This window comes from Ambystoma mexicanum, chromosome 14 (assembly GCF_040938575.1).
Source record: "Ambystoma mexicanum isolate Mex_15411 chromosome 14, UKY_AmexF1_1, whole genome shotgun sequence".
In the NCBI taxonomy this organism is placed as follows: Eukaryota; Metazoa; Chordata; class Amphibia; order Caudata; family Ambystomatidae; genus Ambystoma; species Ambystoma mexicanum.
Genome location: NC_090940.1, coordinates 415,625,981 through 415,644,951, shown reverse-complemented (window position 1 = coordinate 415,644,951; position 18,971 = coordinate 415,625,981). Strand labels below are relative to the sequence as shown.

The window sequence follows — 18,971 nt, the reverse complement described above, 5'->3', positions numbered from 1 at the left end:
TCCAGGGGAGAAGTCGTTCTTGCAGGGCTTCTCTAGTCGGGGCGAATTCGGAGCTTCAGCAAAGCAGCAGGGCTTCACCAGGCAAACCAACAGTCCAGGAGTTGCAGCAGGCCTCACTTCCAAGTTGTTCTTCGGATTCCTTCGTCCAGTGGTCGACTGCCTTCCAACCAAAAAGCCTCGCCTTTTATGCAGGTTTCTCCCATTCATTCCAGCCGAGCTGTCAATTACACAGTCGGCCAATCACCTTTGGGTGCATTCCTGTAACCATGGAATTAAGCACAGGGAGTTTCGGGCATCTCCCTCACTTCCTGCCCCTGTCAGACATACTGGAGCCAGAGGCGGGCTTCACTCGTGAATGCCGCCAAAGGCAAAACTAACAAAAGGGACCAAACCTGGTTTGGCACGTGGAGTAAATCTCAAGAAAGACCTTTCCAACAAGAAATGGCGAAATAAAACGACCAGGGCCATTTTGACAAAATGGGCACCCATGGGTGCTTTACTTGAGCTGCAAACGCAGCCCACGGTAAAAACTCCCAATGGTAGTTAAAAGTAAACCACTGCCACCAGCCATTATTGTAGAAATAATAACAAAAATGTTACATGAGAAACTAGACAAGGGGGATGTTAAGTAACCCCTCCAGCAACCTATTGTAAGCTAGTGTGTGCTGGGTCTCGAAAGTTACAAATGTAAGTAAAGTCAATTTCACTTTACTGCTCTTGGAAAGAGTAGTTTATCCAAGAGAAGGTATTTAAACCTTGGGAAATCTGAAAGGCTTCCCTGTGCCACTTCACTGAAGGTGCTATGTATCACAATGTAAAAAGATGATGCCTATAGAGTTTGTCAGACTCCATAACCAAAAGAAACAGAGTTTAAATCAGAGTCGGAAAAAGGCATCACTCTCTCCAGGTTAAAAATTAAAAAGTCCTAGAGTCCAGCAAAAGTGCTGGGGGTCTCTAAATTAGAGAGCAATTAGCACATTTCTGTGAATTCTCCCCAACACTTTGTTTATAGCTAGCCAGGACCAGGTTAATTAGGTCCCCCACCAAGCCCCAATCTTCCAATATCTGCTTGGTGGTTGTTTCAGTGAGGCTGTTGCAAAGAGGTGCTTCTTTTTCTGAGAATTCTGCGAACCTGTTTCTTCCCCAGGCATGGATTTGAATTTGTAACAGTAAAATTCTTTTCCATACAATGTGGGCCTCTAGCGATAAAAGACCTAGCTCATATCGGATGACACCGATGGGTACGGCCAATGGCAACCATAGAACTTTCATCCATATAAAACCTTTGAGGTGACTCAAATCTTCCTGGAGTAAACTACGATGAATCTCGGCCCAATAAATCACCATGGGCACAATTTCCAATGTATACAATTCTAGGTGAGGGATTATAGAAAATGTACTAAATTTATGATTGAACTTCCTTATCTGCACTATTGCTTTAGTAGCCTTTATATAAAAGCCTTCCAATCATTTTTTTTTGCATTTGGTGTTCAAAATGTCAAAGCCCAGGTATTTCATGCTATCAACCTCCATCACTTCAATTCCTCTAAGCCATACCAGTCTTTTTCTCACACGTTTGCCTGCTGTCAATGTAACCAGGAGGGTTTTGCAACCAGACCATTTTCTATACAGTATGCAGAAAGGCTGTTCAAGAGTCTTTGGATACCCACTTTGGCGCAGTCTAGTAAGATAACATCGTCAGCGTAGGTTATCCAAAAGACACTGGTGCACAAGATTTAAGGTGCAATAAAAAGAAACCTGTTCCAAATGTTTGCCTAAATCTGCCATGTAGGCATTAAAAAGAAAAGGCGCCAGGATGTAACCCTGTCGGAGGCCCTTATTCATTCCGATTTTGTCTGACAGCCCCTCCTGGTTCAAGCGTGTCCTAACTATTAAATGGTTGTGTAGTTGGACAAACGGGGCCAGCAAGCCATTTGCAAGTCCCCAGTCTGCTAGTTTCTTTCACAACTGATTTCTGTCCACACGGTCAAAAGCTAGGGATAAGTCAACCAATGGCACAGATTTCTTTGTGCAGTTCCTCCCATGCCAGGCACTGAGCATAGTTCAGCATCCAGTGTGCTAGACTTGTACCTACATCAGGACAAATCCTATCTGGTTAGGTTTAAGGATGTGGTTTTATTCTGGCCCATTCGTCCAATGCAGAAAGTATCGAGCCAACATTTTTAGAATCAGCATCTAAGAGCTACTGGCCTATAGTTTTCAGGTAGTTCTCTCTGGCCGTTTTTTTGTAAATGGGCACTATGTGAGCCACCTTCCAAGATTCAGGGGTGGACCTTGAATGCTTGAGCTGAAATATTTGTCCAAAGTCAAGGACCATAGGTCTGGCTTTGCTTTCATGACCTTATTACAATAGCAATTCCGCCCTGGTGCCGTGAGTTGCTTCTGTTGCATGTACTACTCTTAATTTGTTCTGCAGAAGGTACCAGTGCCCAATTTTCTAGTTTCACTTTCTCCCAGCTGATTGAGATCTTCTGGTTTGTTGTGTAATTTCAAAAACTATGAAGTCCAAATCCGTTCAGAGATGGGATTAGATTGGGCTTCATGTTGGTAATTCCCTTTGTTTTATTAGTTTCCAGTAGGAACCATTGTTTTTAGTTAGGACGGAGGTCAGCATGTTTTCACTATCTTTGGTAGGTATTAGCTTTGATCGCTTTCAAACTATTCCTATAATTCAGCTTCAGTTTCTTCAGACTATCTTAAAGTTGCGCACTCGCCCCCCACCATTCCGAACCATCCTTCTAAGCTATTTCCTATCGTCTCTTTTGATTAGTTGGATTCTTGGGTTATAGTTTAGTCTTATGTGACATTCTAGATTTTCTTGGGTTTTAGGGCATCCTTGATAAAGATAGGGAAATAGTAAACTGAGCATATATTGTCAGTTTTCCCAAAGCGACCACCGGAAACTTCCTCCAATTTGTTGCTGAACTCCCAAATGTCGCCTGATGCCCAGATTAACCCTGCCCATATGTGTCCTCAAGCCTGAGGGAATTAGCAAATGAAGAGTCACTGTCAATCGCACATCACCACTAGGGAAGCCATTTTTCACCTTGAATATGTGTTCACTTTTTTGCAATTCCTGTGAGGCAAAAACAATCAATAATGGAAGGTTTCTGGCCACTACTCCATGTTTTTGCAGAAGTCCCCCCTGTGCCCCTTTCTCATTCAGATTACTTAAATACCAGCCCTCAAAAAAATAATTCCATCTCAGACCTCCGACAACTTACAAGGGTTTTTCTTTACAACTATACAGAAAATCTGCATAATTAGGATCAAGACAGTTTGCATGAAAATGACCTGCTATTATGACCAGACCTCTAGAGTGCACTGCTTTCCTCAAGCTCAGTTTTTTATATCATCAAGCAATACCTCTTGATTTTGATTCCCATAATTACAATACACATCCACAAGAAGTAAATGTATGCAGCCCTCTCTCGTGGTTACACAACCAGACAATGCACCTTGCAGCTCCTTGTCCATAATAACCTGATTGGCCATGTATATATTCTTCACCCCAATAAGGAGCCCTCCTTTAGGACGCCCTACAGGCACAAACGGACATCTGTTGGAAAATTGAGTAGCCATCAAAAGTCACTTTTTCCGAGATGGTTTCCTGCAAAATTATAAAGTCAAATTTTTACAGCTCTCCACTAGAACCCCCCTGGCCCACCAGGTGATAGAAACCTCTTGTGTTCCAGGAAGTGAGGCTAAATGTATAAACCAGATTTCGGACCTCCCACAATCTTAGTTGTGGGCGGATGAGATATCCACCTCTGGTCTCTTAAATTCTGCTTCCTTATTTGCACCCCTCTTCTCTCCACTTTCCCGCTAGGTTTTTATTTATTTTTCTTCTTAAAAATACCTGCATTTATGGATTATACATAGAACAGCCGTTTACATTATAGCTTTCCCAAGAGGGGAGTTCGGAGTGTTCGGTAATGTTGCAAATATCAAAGCCTCTCTGGTAAATTTTGACATTGGGGGAGGCAAGATTCTTTCTCTTATTAATCGGGAACGAATCATGATTTTTACCACATCCCATCGTTTTCCATCACAAAATTCTATTAGATGGATGTCACTAGAACAGAATTTTTGAAGACCCGGGATATCATTTAAAATTGACAAGATATTTAGATCACAGTCTTTGAAGATTGCTTCCATTATAAAACCTCCCCTGTGAATTACAGGAACTACAGTGCCTGGAGGGTATATTTCTGTGGTGTTCTTCAAATAGCTGCTCTTCCACAAGGCAGCAACTTTCTCCTTCTGCAAGTCTTTTCTCCGGTCAGTAGACAAGATCCCAAAGGCTGTATCCTCCTCCCCGGTTTATCTCAGGAGGAAGAGCAGCCAACGACCAGCCTTTGATCAGTTAAACCAGTCCTTCGGGGCTCCCCTTTGTTTTGTATGGCCATCCCTACAGATCCGCCGAGGGGTCTGCATTGCAGCCTCTATGAGGGGAACTAGTTTAGATGTATTCTGCAATACTCTGGTCGGACCCTGAAACTAGACATTTTGATTCAGGCTTTGACAGCCCTTTTCTACCCTCAGGTTTTGCTGTTGCCTTTCTTGGACTTCTTTCGGGAGATAGCTTGGAGTTGATGCAGCACCACAGATCTTCGCTGTGCGATGCAGATGGTAATTCTTTGTCTTTATGGCAATACTCCCTGTCGATATCAATTAGTGAGTATTGAGAAGCAAATTCTCTGCAGTCTTTATGCCCTATTAAACTCTTGTCTTACAAAGAGGGGGGCGAGTTTCAAGCCTTCCTTTTGTACCAGGTTTGTTTGACCTGGTAGGGAATCAGAGCTGGACTTCCCAGTCCCTGCCAATGGCTTATTAGTTCCCTTTGATGACAAGCATTGTTTTCTTGCATCTTCATATTCACTAGTTACCTCCTGGTTCTTCTCGCTGCTTGTTAATTAGTTTGTTTGGTAGTTTGTTTGGTAGGTTTCGGCTGAATACTCTAGTTTCCTTGGGTGCCCAATGGCTCCCTTCTTGTTAGACTGGTCCAGATTCACTTCCATTGCCAGTGGTAACAGCTCTTCCAGCATCTCCTTCCCCAGAGGAGTATCCATGAATGACGACAAAGAAGAGTTCCTCCTTGGATTAGCAGCAATATTTTCAGACTCTGCTCCAGAAATTATTAGGACACTTAGTTCTGCTTCAATGGCTTCCGGGTCTAGTTGCCATTAAGGCAATTTGTCTTTGAATGTCTTCGATTTTTATTGCAGATTCGAAGGCTTTTCCATGAAAAGGCAACAGAGTAAATTCCTTCTGTATATCCACTCAGTGGTTTACAATTCCCTGCACTTCATTCTTGAAGAAATATTTCACTTCGTCCCTTTTGGGCAATGTTTCTATAAAATCAGCCACTTTAATAATTTGTATAGTGTTTTTCCTTGTTTCTTCCTAACAGTTTTACCGGTGAGGTTAATACAAAATTCAACGCCGCCGCCATCTGATGGACCACGCTTATGTCTTTTGGGTTTCCATATTCCAAAGGGTTACATGGTTAGAGGAGGCCAGATCAGAAGATTATTGGTCTTCCAAAAGGGTGTTGAAGAGTTCGAGTATTCGACAAAGAAACCCGTTGGAAAAATTACTCCGATGTTTCTGCGGGTCTCTGAAAGTTGAATATTTCATCCTGAACTCCATTGCCTCCCAACCTGCCTTCCTTACACAGCATTTCGTCTCCAGAATGTAGCAGTCCTATTTTGGGATGATTCTACAGGGTTAGGGGGAAAGCATTCCCCTATTTTTCCCTGCATCGAGTGGCTATTGATGGTAAAGTCGAAGTTGGCTGTTCCTTCCACCCAGTATTCCATGTGTTCTTTGCAGGCCAGTACTTGCCCCCCCGAGCCCCACCCTAGTCTTGTTGGATGTCAAAAATGGTGCACATTTGTTCCATTTCTAAGCCGGGCAAGGAGTTCATTAGAGACTATGTCGGAAGCTCCTGCTCTAGCCTCACTTCTCAGTTTCAACCTGTAGGTTATCAGGAATGTCTGTATTGCACCAAGGCTCCTCTTATACTGACGATATGTAGGGCAGGGCAAGATTGTTAAAATTCACCAAGTGGAAACACAAACCTCCTTGACGAAAGGGCTGTGGCAAAAGGCTCTTTGGGTGCTCTAAACACCAACAAACAAAGCTCTTCCCCGTCTCCTTCCCAGGGCAATTAGCAACGTGGCACCTCCAGCGTTCAGGTCACAGCACCCTATACAAGGAATATTCTGCGATTAGGAGGCTTACTGTGTTTCTGTAAATCTAAGCCAGACGGCAGGTCATAGTTTTGCTCTTGGAAGTGTTTCAGCCTCTCCCCCACTGCCAAACACTTGCAGCACTTTCGCCTATTTATTATATTCATACCAGGATCAATTTAAATACCTCATACGTTTACACTAGAACAAGAATATGTTTAGAATATACTTAAAAAGGACAGAGTCACTTTTGTGCTTATTCAAGGTTACATTTGTTGCAACATTAGAAAGGGAAAAGACAATGCTATCGTATTATCGGTAATTACACCCATATGTAATTCTTAGCAGATTTACGCTAAGACATTTACTGTGCAAACACATAAAGCAACTAAAAGGAAGGAAAGGGTAGAGTATCACTAGTCTGGTTCAAGGTTCTATAGGGTTTCTTCGCAAGAAAATCTTTTAAGTCCAAAAACGCAACCCTAGCTAAAGGCAGTTTGGAGAGGGCTGACAAGCAGCAAAATACAAAGAGTTCCTGTGGATTTCTTCAGGTCTCTAGTCTTTTAGAAGCAGGAAGTTAATAACTAACGGAGACCCTAAAAATGGGACTCAATGAAGGGACCCAAGTAGCGTGTGAGGCTGAGGTAAGAGGTGGTTGCCCTGGCCAACTCTACGTGCACACCAACACTCTGGAGCGACTTTCTGGAATAAGGTAAGCAATACCTTTTCCCCACAGTACCTTAGGTTAGAAGAATATTTTCGTGCTGGATGCTCTGCGATGTTGCAGCTCTGGACCCGACCTCTGGATTCCTTGGTCTGATGACTGAAGGCAGGACAATGGACGGGATCTCTCAACAGCAATCTGGAGGGAGGACCTGGTGCACGATTTTCAACAACTTCTTGGTTCACTGTGGTTTTGGTGCATTTTCTGCAGCATCAACAAAGGACACGGTTCAAACCGGTCAATCTTCTTTACTTCCTGCAGTCCCAGGCTCAGATGAAGGATGAAGGGGTCTGGTGGAGTTGGATCAGATCTCTGGAGTTGACTTGGGGGCTCAGCAAACATTTGGATGGATTCAGCCTTTCCAAGAAGATATACTGGAAATGGGCAGCATGTCTCCGGTTATTGGGGTTCTGCAGCTCTGGAAACTCCTAGGACCTCGGAAGATGGCTCAATTCAAAGTTAGACTTGGGACTGGTTGTTCCCACCAGCCAAAGAGAAGGAGTTATCCTCTTCGGAGCTCCTCTGTCGCACAGAGAATGGGGTCCGGACAGCAATGGTCGCTTCACAGTGTTGCAAAAGGTCTTCAGGCGTCTCTGGTTGTCTTATACCAGCATAGGCTGTACCAATCCAAAGTGCAGACCTTGAAATTAAAAGTACCACTGTTCAAGTTTTCAAATCTCAGGACAACTTTGTCATGCATTCCACTCGTCCAAGACAAGCTTTTCATGCGCCCGCTAGAGGAGATTCTAGGCACAAGTTGGCAGGAAGTTGCGAGGACGAGATCCGCTTGACAGTCCTCCCACAAGAGCTTCTTATAGTGTCAAATGGAAAGCAACTTGACGAACGGGGCACCATTCACAGAACCACGACAGTGACAACGGACATATCCATGGAAGGCCTGAGAGCCCACTAAGGAGACTTTCATGCAAATGGCTATGATCTACTTAGAAGAACTGCACAGAAAGATTTAAAGTTTGGTGTAAAAACCAAGACATGGATCCATTGCAAACTAATGCTTCTCAGATACTTTACCTGCTGCACCTGACTCAGTATGGCATATCCCATGTGTCTGTAAAGGTCCAACTAGCAACCACTTCACGATACACTTGAACCCTAGGCCCAACCTTCTTTTGATCAGACAGGCTGATAAGAGTTCATGAAAGGTCTTATAAGGACATTCTCCCAGTGCCCAAGATCGCTCAGTTTATAGGTAAAATATAGTTCTTCTAGAATTCCACAACGACAGAGCAGCCCTTTGAACTAATGCAAAGGACATGCTGAAGATATCTCTCGTTGCACCTAAATGAACTACTTATTCGCCCAGATTTCTTAAATATGCCATCTACTTCTGCTGAAGGTCAGGACAGTTTTTCAAAAAGTCTAACTAAGGGCTTCATAAAACCACATCAGAGGCTGTACAAAGCTCCACTCTTAGTATGAGGCTATACTACCCGAGAACATTTGGTTACCTAGACAGAGCAGGAAGGAGGGAGAAAGGGCTGTGTTAGGGAGAATTGTCAGTTATGTACTAATTCCCTTAAACCTTAGAGACCCCCAGCTCTTTTGCTGGACTTTAGGACTTTTTAATTTTAACCCTGGAGAGAGCCTTTTTTCTTACTCTCGCGTGCATTTTGATCTGATTTGGATTGTGCGTTTCCTTCGTTTTTGGAGTCTGACAAACTCCATAGGCACCTACTTTTTGTATGGTAACACACAGCACCTTCCGTGCAGTGTCACAGAAATCCTTTAGATTTCTCATATGGTTTAAATACCTTCTCTTGGGTGAACTACTGTTCCCAAGAACAGTAAAGTGAAATTGACTTTACTTACCTTTTCTCTTTGTAGATCCAGCACACACCTTCTATTGTGGAGCGCTGGGGGAGTTACTTAGTAGCCCCTTTTCCTACTTACTCCTGTAACATTTTTTATGTTTCCCTCTATACTTTAAATGGCTGGTGGAAGTGGTTTAATTCTGCTACCATTGTGCTTTTCTATTGCAGGCTGAATCCACAGCTGCAGTATAGCACCCATGGGTGACCAGTGTGTCAAAATGGCCCAGTCTTCTTTTGCCATTTCTTGTTTGCGGTGTCTTTCTTGGGTTTTACTCTGTCTGCCAAAGCATGTTTGAGCCCTTTGTTCATTTTGCCTTTGGCAGGCTTCAATACTGAATCCCGCCTCTGGCTCAAGTGTGTCTGCAAGGGCAAGAAGTGAGGGAGGTGCCCGAAACTCTCATCCTTAGTCTCCAGGGAAACCTGAATGCACCGAGTCCTGATTGGCTGGCTGTCCACCCTACTGTCTGAGTAATAGTTAGGCGGTGCATGCATGGAAGAAACCTTAAAAAGCAAGGCTTCTTGGACTGAAGACAGTCGACAACTGGGAGAACAACCTGGCTAAAACCATGAACAAAGCTTGCTGCATCCTCCTGGACCATTGAACTGCACGGTGAAGCCCTAGTGCCGTGCTGAAACTCCTTTTTCTGATCGACAAGAGAAGCACTGGAAAGGACTACTTCTTCCCTTGGGTTAGTGGGATCAACTAACCCAGAGAAGAACTTTGCTGGAAGCACTTCCCAGACTGGCTGTACTTCGTTGCTGTTGAAGGAACCAAGTACCAAGTGTCAGGTGTCGAGAAATCCATAGTCTAGTGCAACGTCTGTAACCCGGCCAGAAGCTCCAGGAGTCTCCCGAGGACCCTCCCAAAGCAGGATGACCCAAGCTTGAATCACCTTACCAGAAGGACTGGAGGAAGCCCAACCGGTGTCCAAGATCCGCGGTGGTGCCGTTTAACCGAGCGCTGAGACCGCAAAGTGCCACTGATCAGTAAAGAGCCCGTAGCTGCCGCTTACCATCGAATATCTGCTGCAGCAGTCCACAGGCATCCTCCCTCTTGTCCCCACGACGGAGGCCCAGGAACACAGGATCTGCATCACTGCAACCAGACAGGAGCCAGCTAGATCCTCTTCTTCTAACCACAGGTACTGTTCTGACTTTAGGGTACTTACCTCATTGTCTGTAACTTGCTCTTCCCAGTTGAGACTTGCTGCTTTTCTAGAGTTGATCTCAACTCTAACTTTCACAAGTGTAACAGCTTGTGACCCTACAGTGATTTTTCTTCAAACAACTCTCTAACTTTGTGCAAGACTTTAATATCTAAGAAGTACTTCAGCTCTGTAGAACTTTGCACCAATTGACTTTGGCTGTCCCGGCTCCCTGCAGACTCTTCTATTCCATTGCATTTGATTCTTACTCCTAGGTGATGCATTGGTTTTAAACTAATATTGCTCGGAAAAGTTATCTAGACTTCATTGGAAGATTTAAAATGCTCACATGCTCTGAGAACCAGTTAACCCTTTTCCTTCCTCGTACTGTTCCTTTCTACCAACCTCCGAATTTACAAAGTATAAAAAGTGATATATAAATGCCATTACTGTCCTAGTTTGTGAAGTCGCCTCACGGTGTAGGAAGTGTGTATGAAGCATCTCTAAAGAGCATCTACTTGCTTTGTATTGATTCTGAGAAAGTATTATTAAGTGTATTTTGATTGTTGCACATTGCCTTTTTTAAAGAAAGCTGATTTAAAAATAACCGTTAAATATTTGAACTAGAAACCTTGAGTGCAAGTGTTATTTGGATACTTGTATTGGTGGATTTCATTTCTTTAGCTCTACAGCTCACATTTACCCCTCTGGAGATAAGTCTGGCTGCTCAGTCACACTACCAACTTGTGTAGTACATACCTATACCAATAGGTGGGTTACCTAAAACCAAGAGAACAAGGGTAGTGTAGTCTCCCACAGGGTTACTACATCAATTCTTGCCGAACAGGCTGCAGATCAGTACAAAGAAATTGTAGCATACATATGGTCCGAAACACTGACACTATGTATTGTAAAAATAAAGGGTTTATTGAAATACAAGTAGAACAAGATATCAGAGGACAAACATTTATAAAAAAAAAAACTCAATACTTCTAGTTTACAAACCAAAAGTATAACCTTATTTAGATTACAATAAGGAGTCAAGGGGAGTCAAACCTTTAACGCATTCAAAATGGCATTAAGCTATTCTTGGGGAGAAAAACCAGGTTAGGCAAACTTTCAGAATACAATAAGTAATTCAAGGGACGTAGGCCCTATTGGTCCCGATATACAGTGTTATTTAGTTATAGACACACTTAATTAGACCAACACGGTTACAAGTATCACTTGCAACACATGCATCTTTCTTCTATCAAGAATAGATACAGTTACACACCAATGTTACTTTTTAGAACAGAGAGAGTAACCTAACTTGTATACTTTGTAGAGGGGCCTTAAGCTACTTGTGGACAAGTAAGAATCTAGTGAAACTATTTTAAAAGTGCCCAGAAGCAATTCAGGGAAAGCACAACCCAACAGTTGAGTAATTTACCATGTACTCTTCTCACCACACACAGGGACTTCAGTCAGGCAAGCAAGAGTACTTATTTGAATCAACTCGGCAACCTTACAGTTTAAGGAGGAGCAACTATTCCAGGTCAGTAAGTTTTCTATTATACTTTTCAGAGGGGCTACAAGCAACTCAAAGACAAGTATTAACTTCAAGACTGTTTTAGATCGGTTTCACACAGCTCAGAGAGAGTAACCCCCATTGGTACACTTTAAGACAAACAGTTATTCAAGGTATGTAAACCCTGTTGCTAAGATTTTACACCGATTCACTTTAGAAATGATAAAACTCTACCAACTATTTCTTTTTAGAAGTGTGAACCACAATTCAAAGCTAGTAAAATAACTTCTATACTTTTTAAAGAAGCAACAAGCAATTTAAAGCTCAGTATTAACTTTTAGACAATTAGTAACTTATTCTATTGCAGAGGTACAGTTAGAACACTAACTCATTTACAATGAAGTACTTTTACACCGGTTATAATTTCCAGACAAAAAGTTATTTGGCATTTGTATAGCACCTTTTACCATTGTTAGAATTCCAACGCGCTGTGGGATTGAATGCCCTCGGGGACCGCAGACCAGGTCAGTAGTAAATAGTGTAGTACGACGTGCTTTGGTGAACTCAGTATTTGTGCAATCGGTGGTATGTAGCTGCATACTAGTGCTAGGTGTGGTGGTGGTGTAAGATCAGTAGAATGTGTGCAGCAAGACCAATCGACTATGGTATCTGCATTCTGGCAGCACTGGTGCTTGAGAGACGTGTTCAGATAGGCCGAATTAATCTAGGGGTGTAGCTGCATTCTATTGTTTGTTGGTGCAGAGGGAAGATTTAGCATAATGGTGAATTTTTGAGTGCCAGTTTTCCAGGGGGACCTTGTTCCTGTTCAGCTTCCAATGTCTGTCGAGGACTTGGTATCTCCCTGTATCTTGAAGGGTCAAATTGTTTTGTTGAAGACTGGTGGGTGGTGACAGACAGATCTGCCCCAAAGCTCATAACTGCATAGGTGGTAGAGGCGCCCTCAGTCAGCCGTTTGCAAAGTAGAATCCCCAACAGGTAGTTCTACTTGGACATTCCCAGATAATATGGGTTAGTAAGGAATAAGTGCTGGAAACGTATCTCGCCGTACAATTCTGCACAGGGATTTTGAGATGTTAAAGTCTCCCAGTAGTGCGAGTGCTGGGTGGCTAAATAGCATAGCTGCTAGTGAGTCGCATAGGCTATTAGCGAAGTGTCTGTCGTAGCCCGGGGGCCTGCAGAAGAGTAGGAAGCTGTGTGAGAAAATGGGCAAGTGAGATCGTTTGACTAGGCGGGATTCACAGTTAGCTGTGCAGGGGTGCTTTTCAGTTGAGGTGATCGAGATGTGAGGTTTGTGCAGGATGGCTATTGCGCCTCTTGAAGGTCTGTAGTGGGTGATGAGTGAGTACGAAGAGTCAGATGGGAATGCTTTGTGAGCGATAGGCTTGATGTCGTCCGAGAACCAGGTTTTGGTTATGAAGAAAAGATCAGGGTTTACGAAAGCTAGGAGATCAAAGATGCTGTGTTTGTTCTTGGCTAGGTAGGGGGCCTTGATGAGGCAGCAGGTGACATTGCCTGGAGGTAGAGGCAGCAGTGTTCACCTGGGGGTCTGGGGTTGGTTGGAGAGAGGGTGTTGGAAGGTGTGAAGGTCGATTTGGACGAGGTGGTCGGGGGGGGGGGGGGATTATAGTGGGCTGTGGGTTGATAGGGCCTGGGAAGAAAGGTCTGACGGTCGCAGGTTTAACTCAGTAGTGTTGTGGGGTGGGTAGTTCCGGCATAAGACTCATAGGGTAGTGAGAGGTGGTGGGTGCTACAGAGTTGTTTGGATAGGTTGTACGGGATGGTGCAAGGGGGCTGGAAAAGAGGGGAGGAAGGGGGCTGGAGGAGAGAGAAAGGGGGAGTTTGTCTACAGGGAGGGGGATGGGAGGCAACAGTGGTAGCAGGAATGTGGTAGTGGGCGGTTGTAGAGGGGAGGTGTATCGGGAGATGTAAGGCGGGTGAGGCATGCAGAGTTGAGGATCGTCTACCTTAGTTTTGTGCGTTTAAGTGCTGAGGGGGTGTGTGAAAGGGAGGGTCAGCAGATGGGCTAGAGGCGATGGTTCAGTAAAGGTCAAGGCGCGCCACATTCAATGAAGAATGGGTTTGCCGGGGTAGACCAGTGTGGTGGGGATGGTGGAGTCAGTGGGCAATGCTTGCTGCAGGGGAGATGTGATTGGGGCAAGGGGTGTGGAGGTAGCGCCGGACAGTAGAGGGGCTGGGAGTAAGCTGTCATAGCACCTTTGGGATTCTTCTGGGATGGTTGTGGCATGAGTGTGGGACAGGTCGAGATTGTGTGTGAGGGAAGGTGTCTGTTTGGAGATTGTTGGGGGACAGGAGGGCCAATCGGGGTGGGGGCAGCCTCCCCTCCTGTGAGAGACGAGCTGAGGCCGATGTCTGGTGGTGTCGGTTTGTAGCTGAGGCAGCCAGGTAATAGGGGAGCAGTGAGAGAGGTGCAGGGTGTGTTATTTAACAAGGTCAAGGCTTGAGATGGCAGTGATTTTTGGAGCACCAGTGAGCTCCACTGATCTGAGAGTTGGACGCTGGGCAGTGGGATGCTTTGGAAGGGGGAAGGCCTACTGCCTGGGGAAGTGGAGAGGGGGCATGGAGGGAAAGGGACTGGGATGAAGCGAAGGTTTCATGGATCAGGTATTTCTGGGCACGCCAGAGTGCCCCTCTGGTCTGAGAGTTGGAGGATCGGCGCTGCAAGGATGTGGGAGGCTGTGGGTTCTCCGAGAGGGAGGGTGGTAAAGAGGGTTTGGAGGATGGAGGAGAGCCATTGCCAGTGGTTAGTAGGGGGAGGGGTGGTATGCACTGGGTGTCCCAAGTTTTGTGTGGTGTAAAGTGGCTTCAGGACTGAGGGTGGAGGAAGTAGGTTGGGTGGGGTGTGAGTGTCAGAGTTGCATGTGTGATGGAGTGAGGTAGTGAGGGGCGTTTGTATGTGAGGGATCTTGGGTGTGTGCAGTACTAGGTTCGGGAAACAGGATGCGTGGATAAAAATGAAATGCGGAAGGGGTCTGAGAGCTGCATGTGTAGGTGGGGGGGGAATGGAGCGTGGTGGGAGCCGGTGTGCGTGTACATGATTCCGGGTGAGTGTTGCAATTAGTTCGAGAATGAGGGTGCGAAGGTGGGTGGTGAATGGCTGGAGAGGTATGTTCTGGGGTGTAATACTCTGGGAGCGTGTGGTAGTGGGTTCGAGAAGGAGGCTCAAAGTTCTTCCCTAGTCTATAGCATGAGTTTTCTCAGAGGCAGAAGAGGGACCCTAGTGGTCTAAGAGCCAGCTGTAGACAGGTCAGGATAGGGGCTCAGGAACCGGAAAGTCAAAAATCCAGAGAATATCTTCAACAATTAAATATTAGCTTCAGTGTTATTTAAAAGTGTTCAGGGACTTCATAGAATGTGCATTCCACAGGGGCTAGGTCTTCCACAGTGGTGGTCTTGGCGGGGGTGTTGCTCCACGACATCTGCAGGGCAGCCACATGTATAGAGTATACACCTTTACACAAAGTTCCACTGCATCACCAAGAACACTTTAGTGCAGAAAAGGCTCCAACAGGTGGCCCTGCGCAGCCTAATGGCATGACGAGAGCCTTTCATTTAAACCTCCGCCATAGATTCAAATGCTGTTGGGTAAACTGCAAAAAAAACAGTGCCTGAGAAAAAAAAGTTAGTCGCCTTTAAGTATAGATCTCCAGCATTAGTATCTTTCATAGATTCAAATGTGATACTCCCTCAAAGTCCTTATGAGCTCTCACGTTACACTCCTGTGTTAAAGTAATATGAAAATGGCCTCCAGGAGAGGAGTTAAGTGAGAGGGTGCTGTGATGAATCCGATCGTGTCATCACTCCTTTCCCGAAAGTGACATCTCCCCATGTGACCAGGGGATGGCAGCCGCTACCTGATCCTTATCCTCAGGCGGCTACATGAGGGAGGATCACATGGGGGAGACAACCTCCGGGAGGATATCATGGCGCCATCAGATGAGACATGGTATCCCCTGCTTTTGAGGATGCCCCATCGCTACCTAATGCCTTAATGGCTTACTGCAACACCTCTCCTCATCCACTTAGAAAAGATGCTGAATACGTAATGGGAGATGTATGCAGGTCATCTACAACTGACTTACCTTTAGGAACAATTCGACAGACTTTACCTATAAGAATTCAAGAATGTACTTCCATTCCCATAACTACCGTAGAACTGCAACGAGGAAGATGAACGGAGGAATGCAGATCGAGGAAAGCCAGGAATATAGGAAGTGCTCTAGTCATTGCGAGCAAATACCTGTGCTGGGAGATTTAAAGCTGATCGGAGAGAGAGAAAGCTGCCCATCTCGGAACGTGCCGAGAGACTGAGGCTGGTGATGGAGCTATGGAGCAGAGTGGCTCAATAATGAAGACAGGGAAGCAGAACGCAACAAGTAACATGCTGCAGGAACGCCAGAAGCCAATAGAGGGCTCACCGGCGTTCGCAGGTGTTTGGAGGCAGCCTTCACTTAACCGGAGCCTGAAGACAAAGCAGAATAGCCCAGCAGGTACCGCGGGACAGAAACCAAAAAAGCAGAGACGCCGAACAAATGCGGCCAGCTTACAGCAAGAGAATATGCCTGCAAAAGTCAGTGAGTGCACCCAGGGGAAGCGGGGATGTATTGGCAGCCAGGCCAAGAAGATGGGCGAGAGAGAGGGGGGAAGGGCGCGAGAGAAAGGGGGGGGCGAAGAGCGCGAGAGAAAGGGGGGCGAAGGGCGCGAGAGAAAGGGGGGCGAAGGGCGCGAGAGAAAGGGGGGCGAAGGGCGCGAGAGAAAGGGGGGCGAAGGGCGCGAGAGAAAGGGGGGCGAAGGGCGCGAGAGAAAGGGGGGCGAAGGGCGCGAGAGAAAGGGGGGCGAAGGGCGCGAGAGAAAGGGGGGCGAGGGGCGCGAGAGAAAGGGGGGCGAGGGGCGCGAGAGAAAGGGGGGAAGGGGGCGAGAGAGGGAGGGGGAAGGGGGCGAGAGAGGGAGGGGGAAGGGGGCGAGAGAGGGAGGGGGAAGGGGGCGAGAGAGGGAGGGGGAAGGGGGCGAGAGAGGGAGGGGGAAGGGGGCGAGAGAGGGAGGGGGAAGGGGGCGAGAGAGGGAGGGGGAAGGGGGCGAGAGAGGGAGGGGGAAGGGGGCGAGAGAGAGAAGGGGGAAGGGGGCGAGAGAGAAGGGGGAAGGGGGCGAGAGAGAAGGGGGAAGGGGGCGAGAGAGAAGGGGGAAGGGGGCGAGAGAGAAGGGGGAAGGGGGCGAGAGAGAAGGGGGAAGGGGGCGAGAGAGAAGGGGGAAGGGCGAGAGAGAAGGGGGAAGGGCGAGAGAGAAGGGGGAAGGGCGAGGGAGGAAGAGAGGAAAGAAGGAAGAGAGGTGATTTCATCGAATGAAAGTGTAGTTTTGTTATAATTATCAATGACCTATACATTCACAGCAACAAAAACGCAACTGGAAATGCAGTTCCCTAATTTGTATATAATAGTTTAGCCAAAAAGAAATTACCTTACCAGAACAGTTAAAGTTTTTCCTCCTTCCAAAGTGATCTCCAAATCTGAAAGGGCAGCATCAACCTCATCCACCTCCTTCTCACTGTTGTTGTAGTGATTTTCCGATGATATTATTGAGAGTTTGTTGATGTGGTACTAAAATAAGCATTACATTTTTATTTTAAAAGATGTCAGTGGAAACAATGGAAGAAATATTGCATTTGCACTTTATAAAAATAGACAATTTTGTTAAAAAAATAAAAACATGCATGCATGCATGCATGCCATATTGAGTTAAAATCAACAATACCATGGGAGGATGTGGTGAACATATAAGTGGTTGGCAATTCCAGAAATGCAATAGGAGATAAAGGACAGCATTGTAATACAAATCTTTGCATTGAAAACATTATCTAAATTTAGTGTTAAAAGACAGTCATGATTCCAAGATGGCGGCCGGCAGTGGAAGGCGTGAGTAAACACGTCTCCCCACCGGCCGCATAATAAGCGAACAATAAAGATTCCAATTGTGTTGGGGCTCCAATAAACAAATGGATTAAGGGCCAACGCAAGCAGCAATATCCCCCAGGAACAGCAGTGAAGGCTAGAGACACAAACGAATAAAGCAGTATTGGGAAGTACCGAAGCGCGACACAGTAGGCGGGGCAGTGCCGCAACACTGTAAAGAGCAGAAGCCTGTGCCCGGATGCCGGGGAGCCTGAGCCTGTTGGGTCCAGCAGATCTCCACGGGCCTCCTGAGCGTCATCGTGCTGGGAAGGAGGCTGCCTGTGCTGAGACGGCAGCAAGAGGCTCACCAGCAAACCTACAGTGCATACGAGAGGCGGCAGGAGCAGGCATGAAGGTCCGGTCTTAGAGACAGGACGTTCGAGTGACCGTTCAAGGGAAGGAACTTCTGGGAGGAGGAAACGTCAGCGCGAGCGGCCCCAAACCAGATAAATGAGGGAATAAGGTACGGGCTACAAGTCCCACGGGAAGCATGCCCACCTAATGAATTAGCGTCACCTCTGGAGAGGGGGCTGGAAGAGAAGTGAGAAAGGCCCCCCCTCATGTTTTCACACGGACAATAGAATAAGGAATCCCCAGCAAGGGTGACTGGTTTGGTTTCAGCGAGGGTAGGGCGGAAAAGCAGGGTGTGATGGCTGTGTGGGTGATGAAGAAGGAGAAAAATAAAAAGCTAGCAAGGCTAAGGAGAGATACGGAAACAGCCGGACAAACACCCTATTGAAGGCCCTGAACGGGGGAGGGAGGGTGAGACTTAGGTATGGCCCTTATATCTAAAACCAGAGTGAAAGGGGTAGGGCGACCCAACATATCCCCCAAGGCAAGTGAGCAAAGAACCTTAAAGAACTGTGGACCCCGGATGGAGGACATCCGAAAAGGAGGGAGGATTCCCCTCGAAACACATCCACAGACACAAAAAGGGAGTGATGGGGGAGTTATGGCAATTAACAAAGAGGACTTGACGGGAAGGTTTAAAGAATGTCGGGAACAATTCTAATTTCCTTCCAGACGCAATTTCAAGCTTTAAAGGATGTAATGAAGCCAACAGGTCAAGAAACTAAATTGGATGTGGCGAAATTAGAGGGAAGAATGGATACTCTGGAGAAGGTGGTCCAGCACATTGAAGAAGACTAAAAAAAAAGTGAAAAGCGGTTGAACATTTGTCCCCTCTTGCAAGTAATTTAGAAATCCAATGTGAAGATTTGGAAAATCGCTCCAGGAGATCAAGTGTTTGAATACAAATCTTCCTGAAACGGTGGAGGACAAAGATTTAAAGAATAAGGTCCAACAACTGTTCGCAGAAGTATTGGCAGAAGAACCAGCAGTGGCGGTGCAGGTGGACAGATACCAAAGGGTGGGCTCCAAGATAGCGGTGGGCTCAAGCTCACTTCTGCGGGATGTCCTAGTGGCGGTAAAGTCATAACAAGAAAGAACAGAATTTTTGGAATGCAAGAACGGCAAGACAATTGCGAGTCAACGGGGAAGAAATAGAATTTTATCAGGACCTGGCACAGATAACACTTCAAAAGAGATGGGGCATGGGTTC

General features: G+C 46.0%; 1 protein-coding gene across 4 annotated transcripts in view; it reads right to left on the bottom strand.

The window, feature by feature from the left end:
- Positions 1 to 18,971, bottom strand: part of FERMT2 (FERM domain containing kindlin 2) — a 931,620-nt gene that overhangs the window by 556,296 nt on the left and 356,353 nt on the right. For all 4 annotated transcript variants that reach the window (XM_069637580.1, XM_069637578.1, XM_069637581.1 and 1 more), the window contains one exon: positions 16,925 to 17,059. In XM_069637580.1, the coding sequence (XP_069493681.1) occupies positions 16,925 to 17,059 (135 nt within the window). The remainder of the gene's footprint in view (positions 1 to 16,924; positions 17,060 to 18,971) is intronic.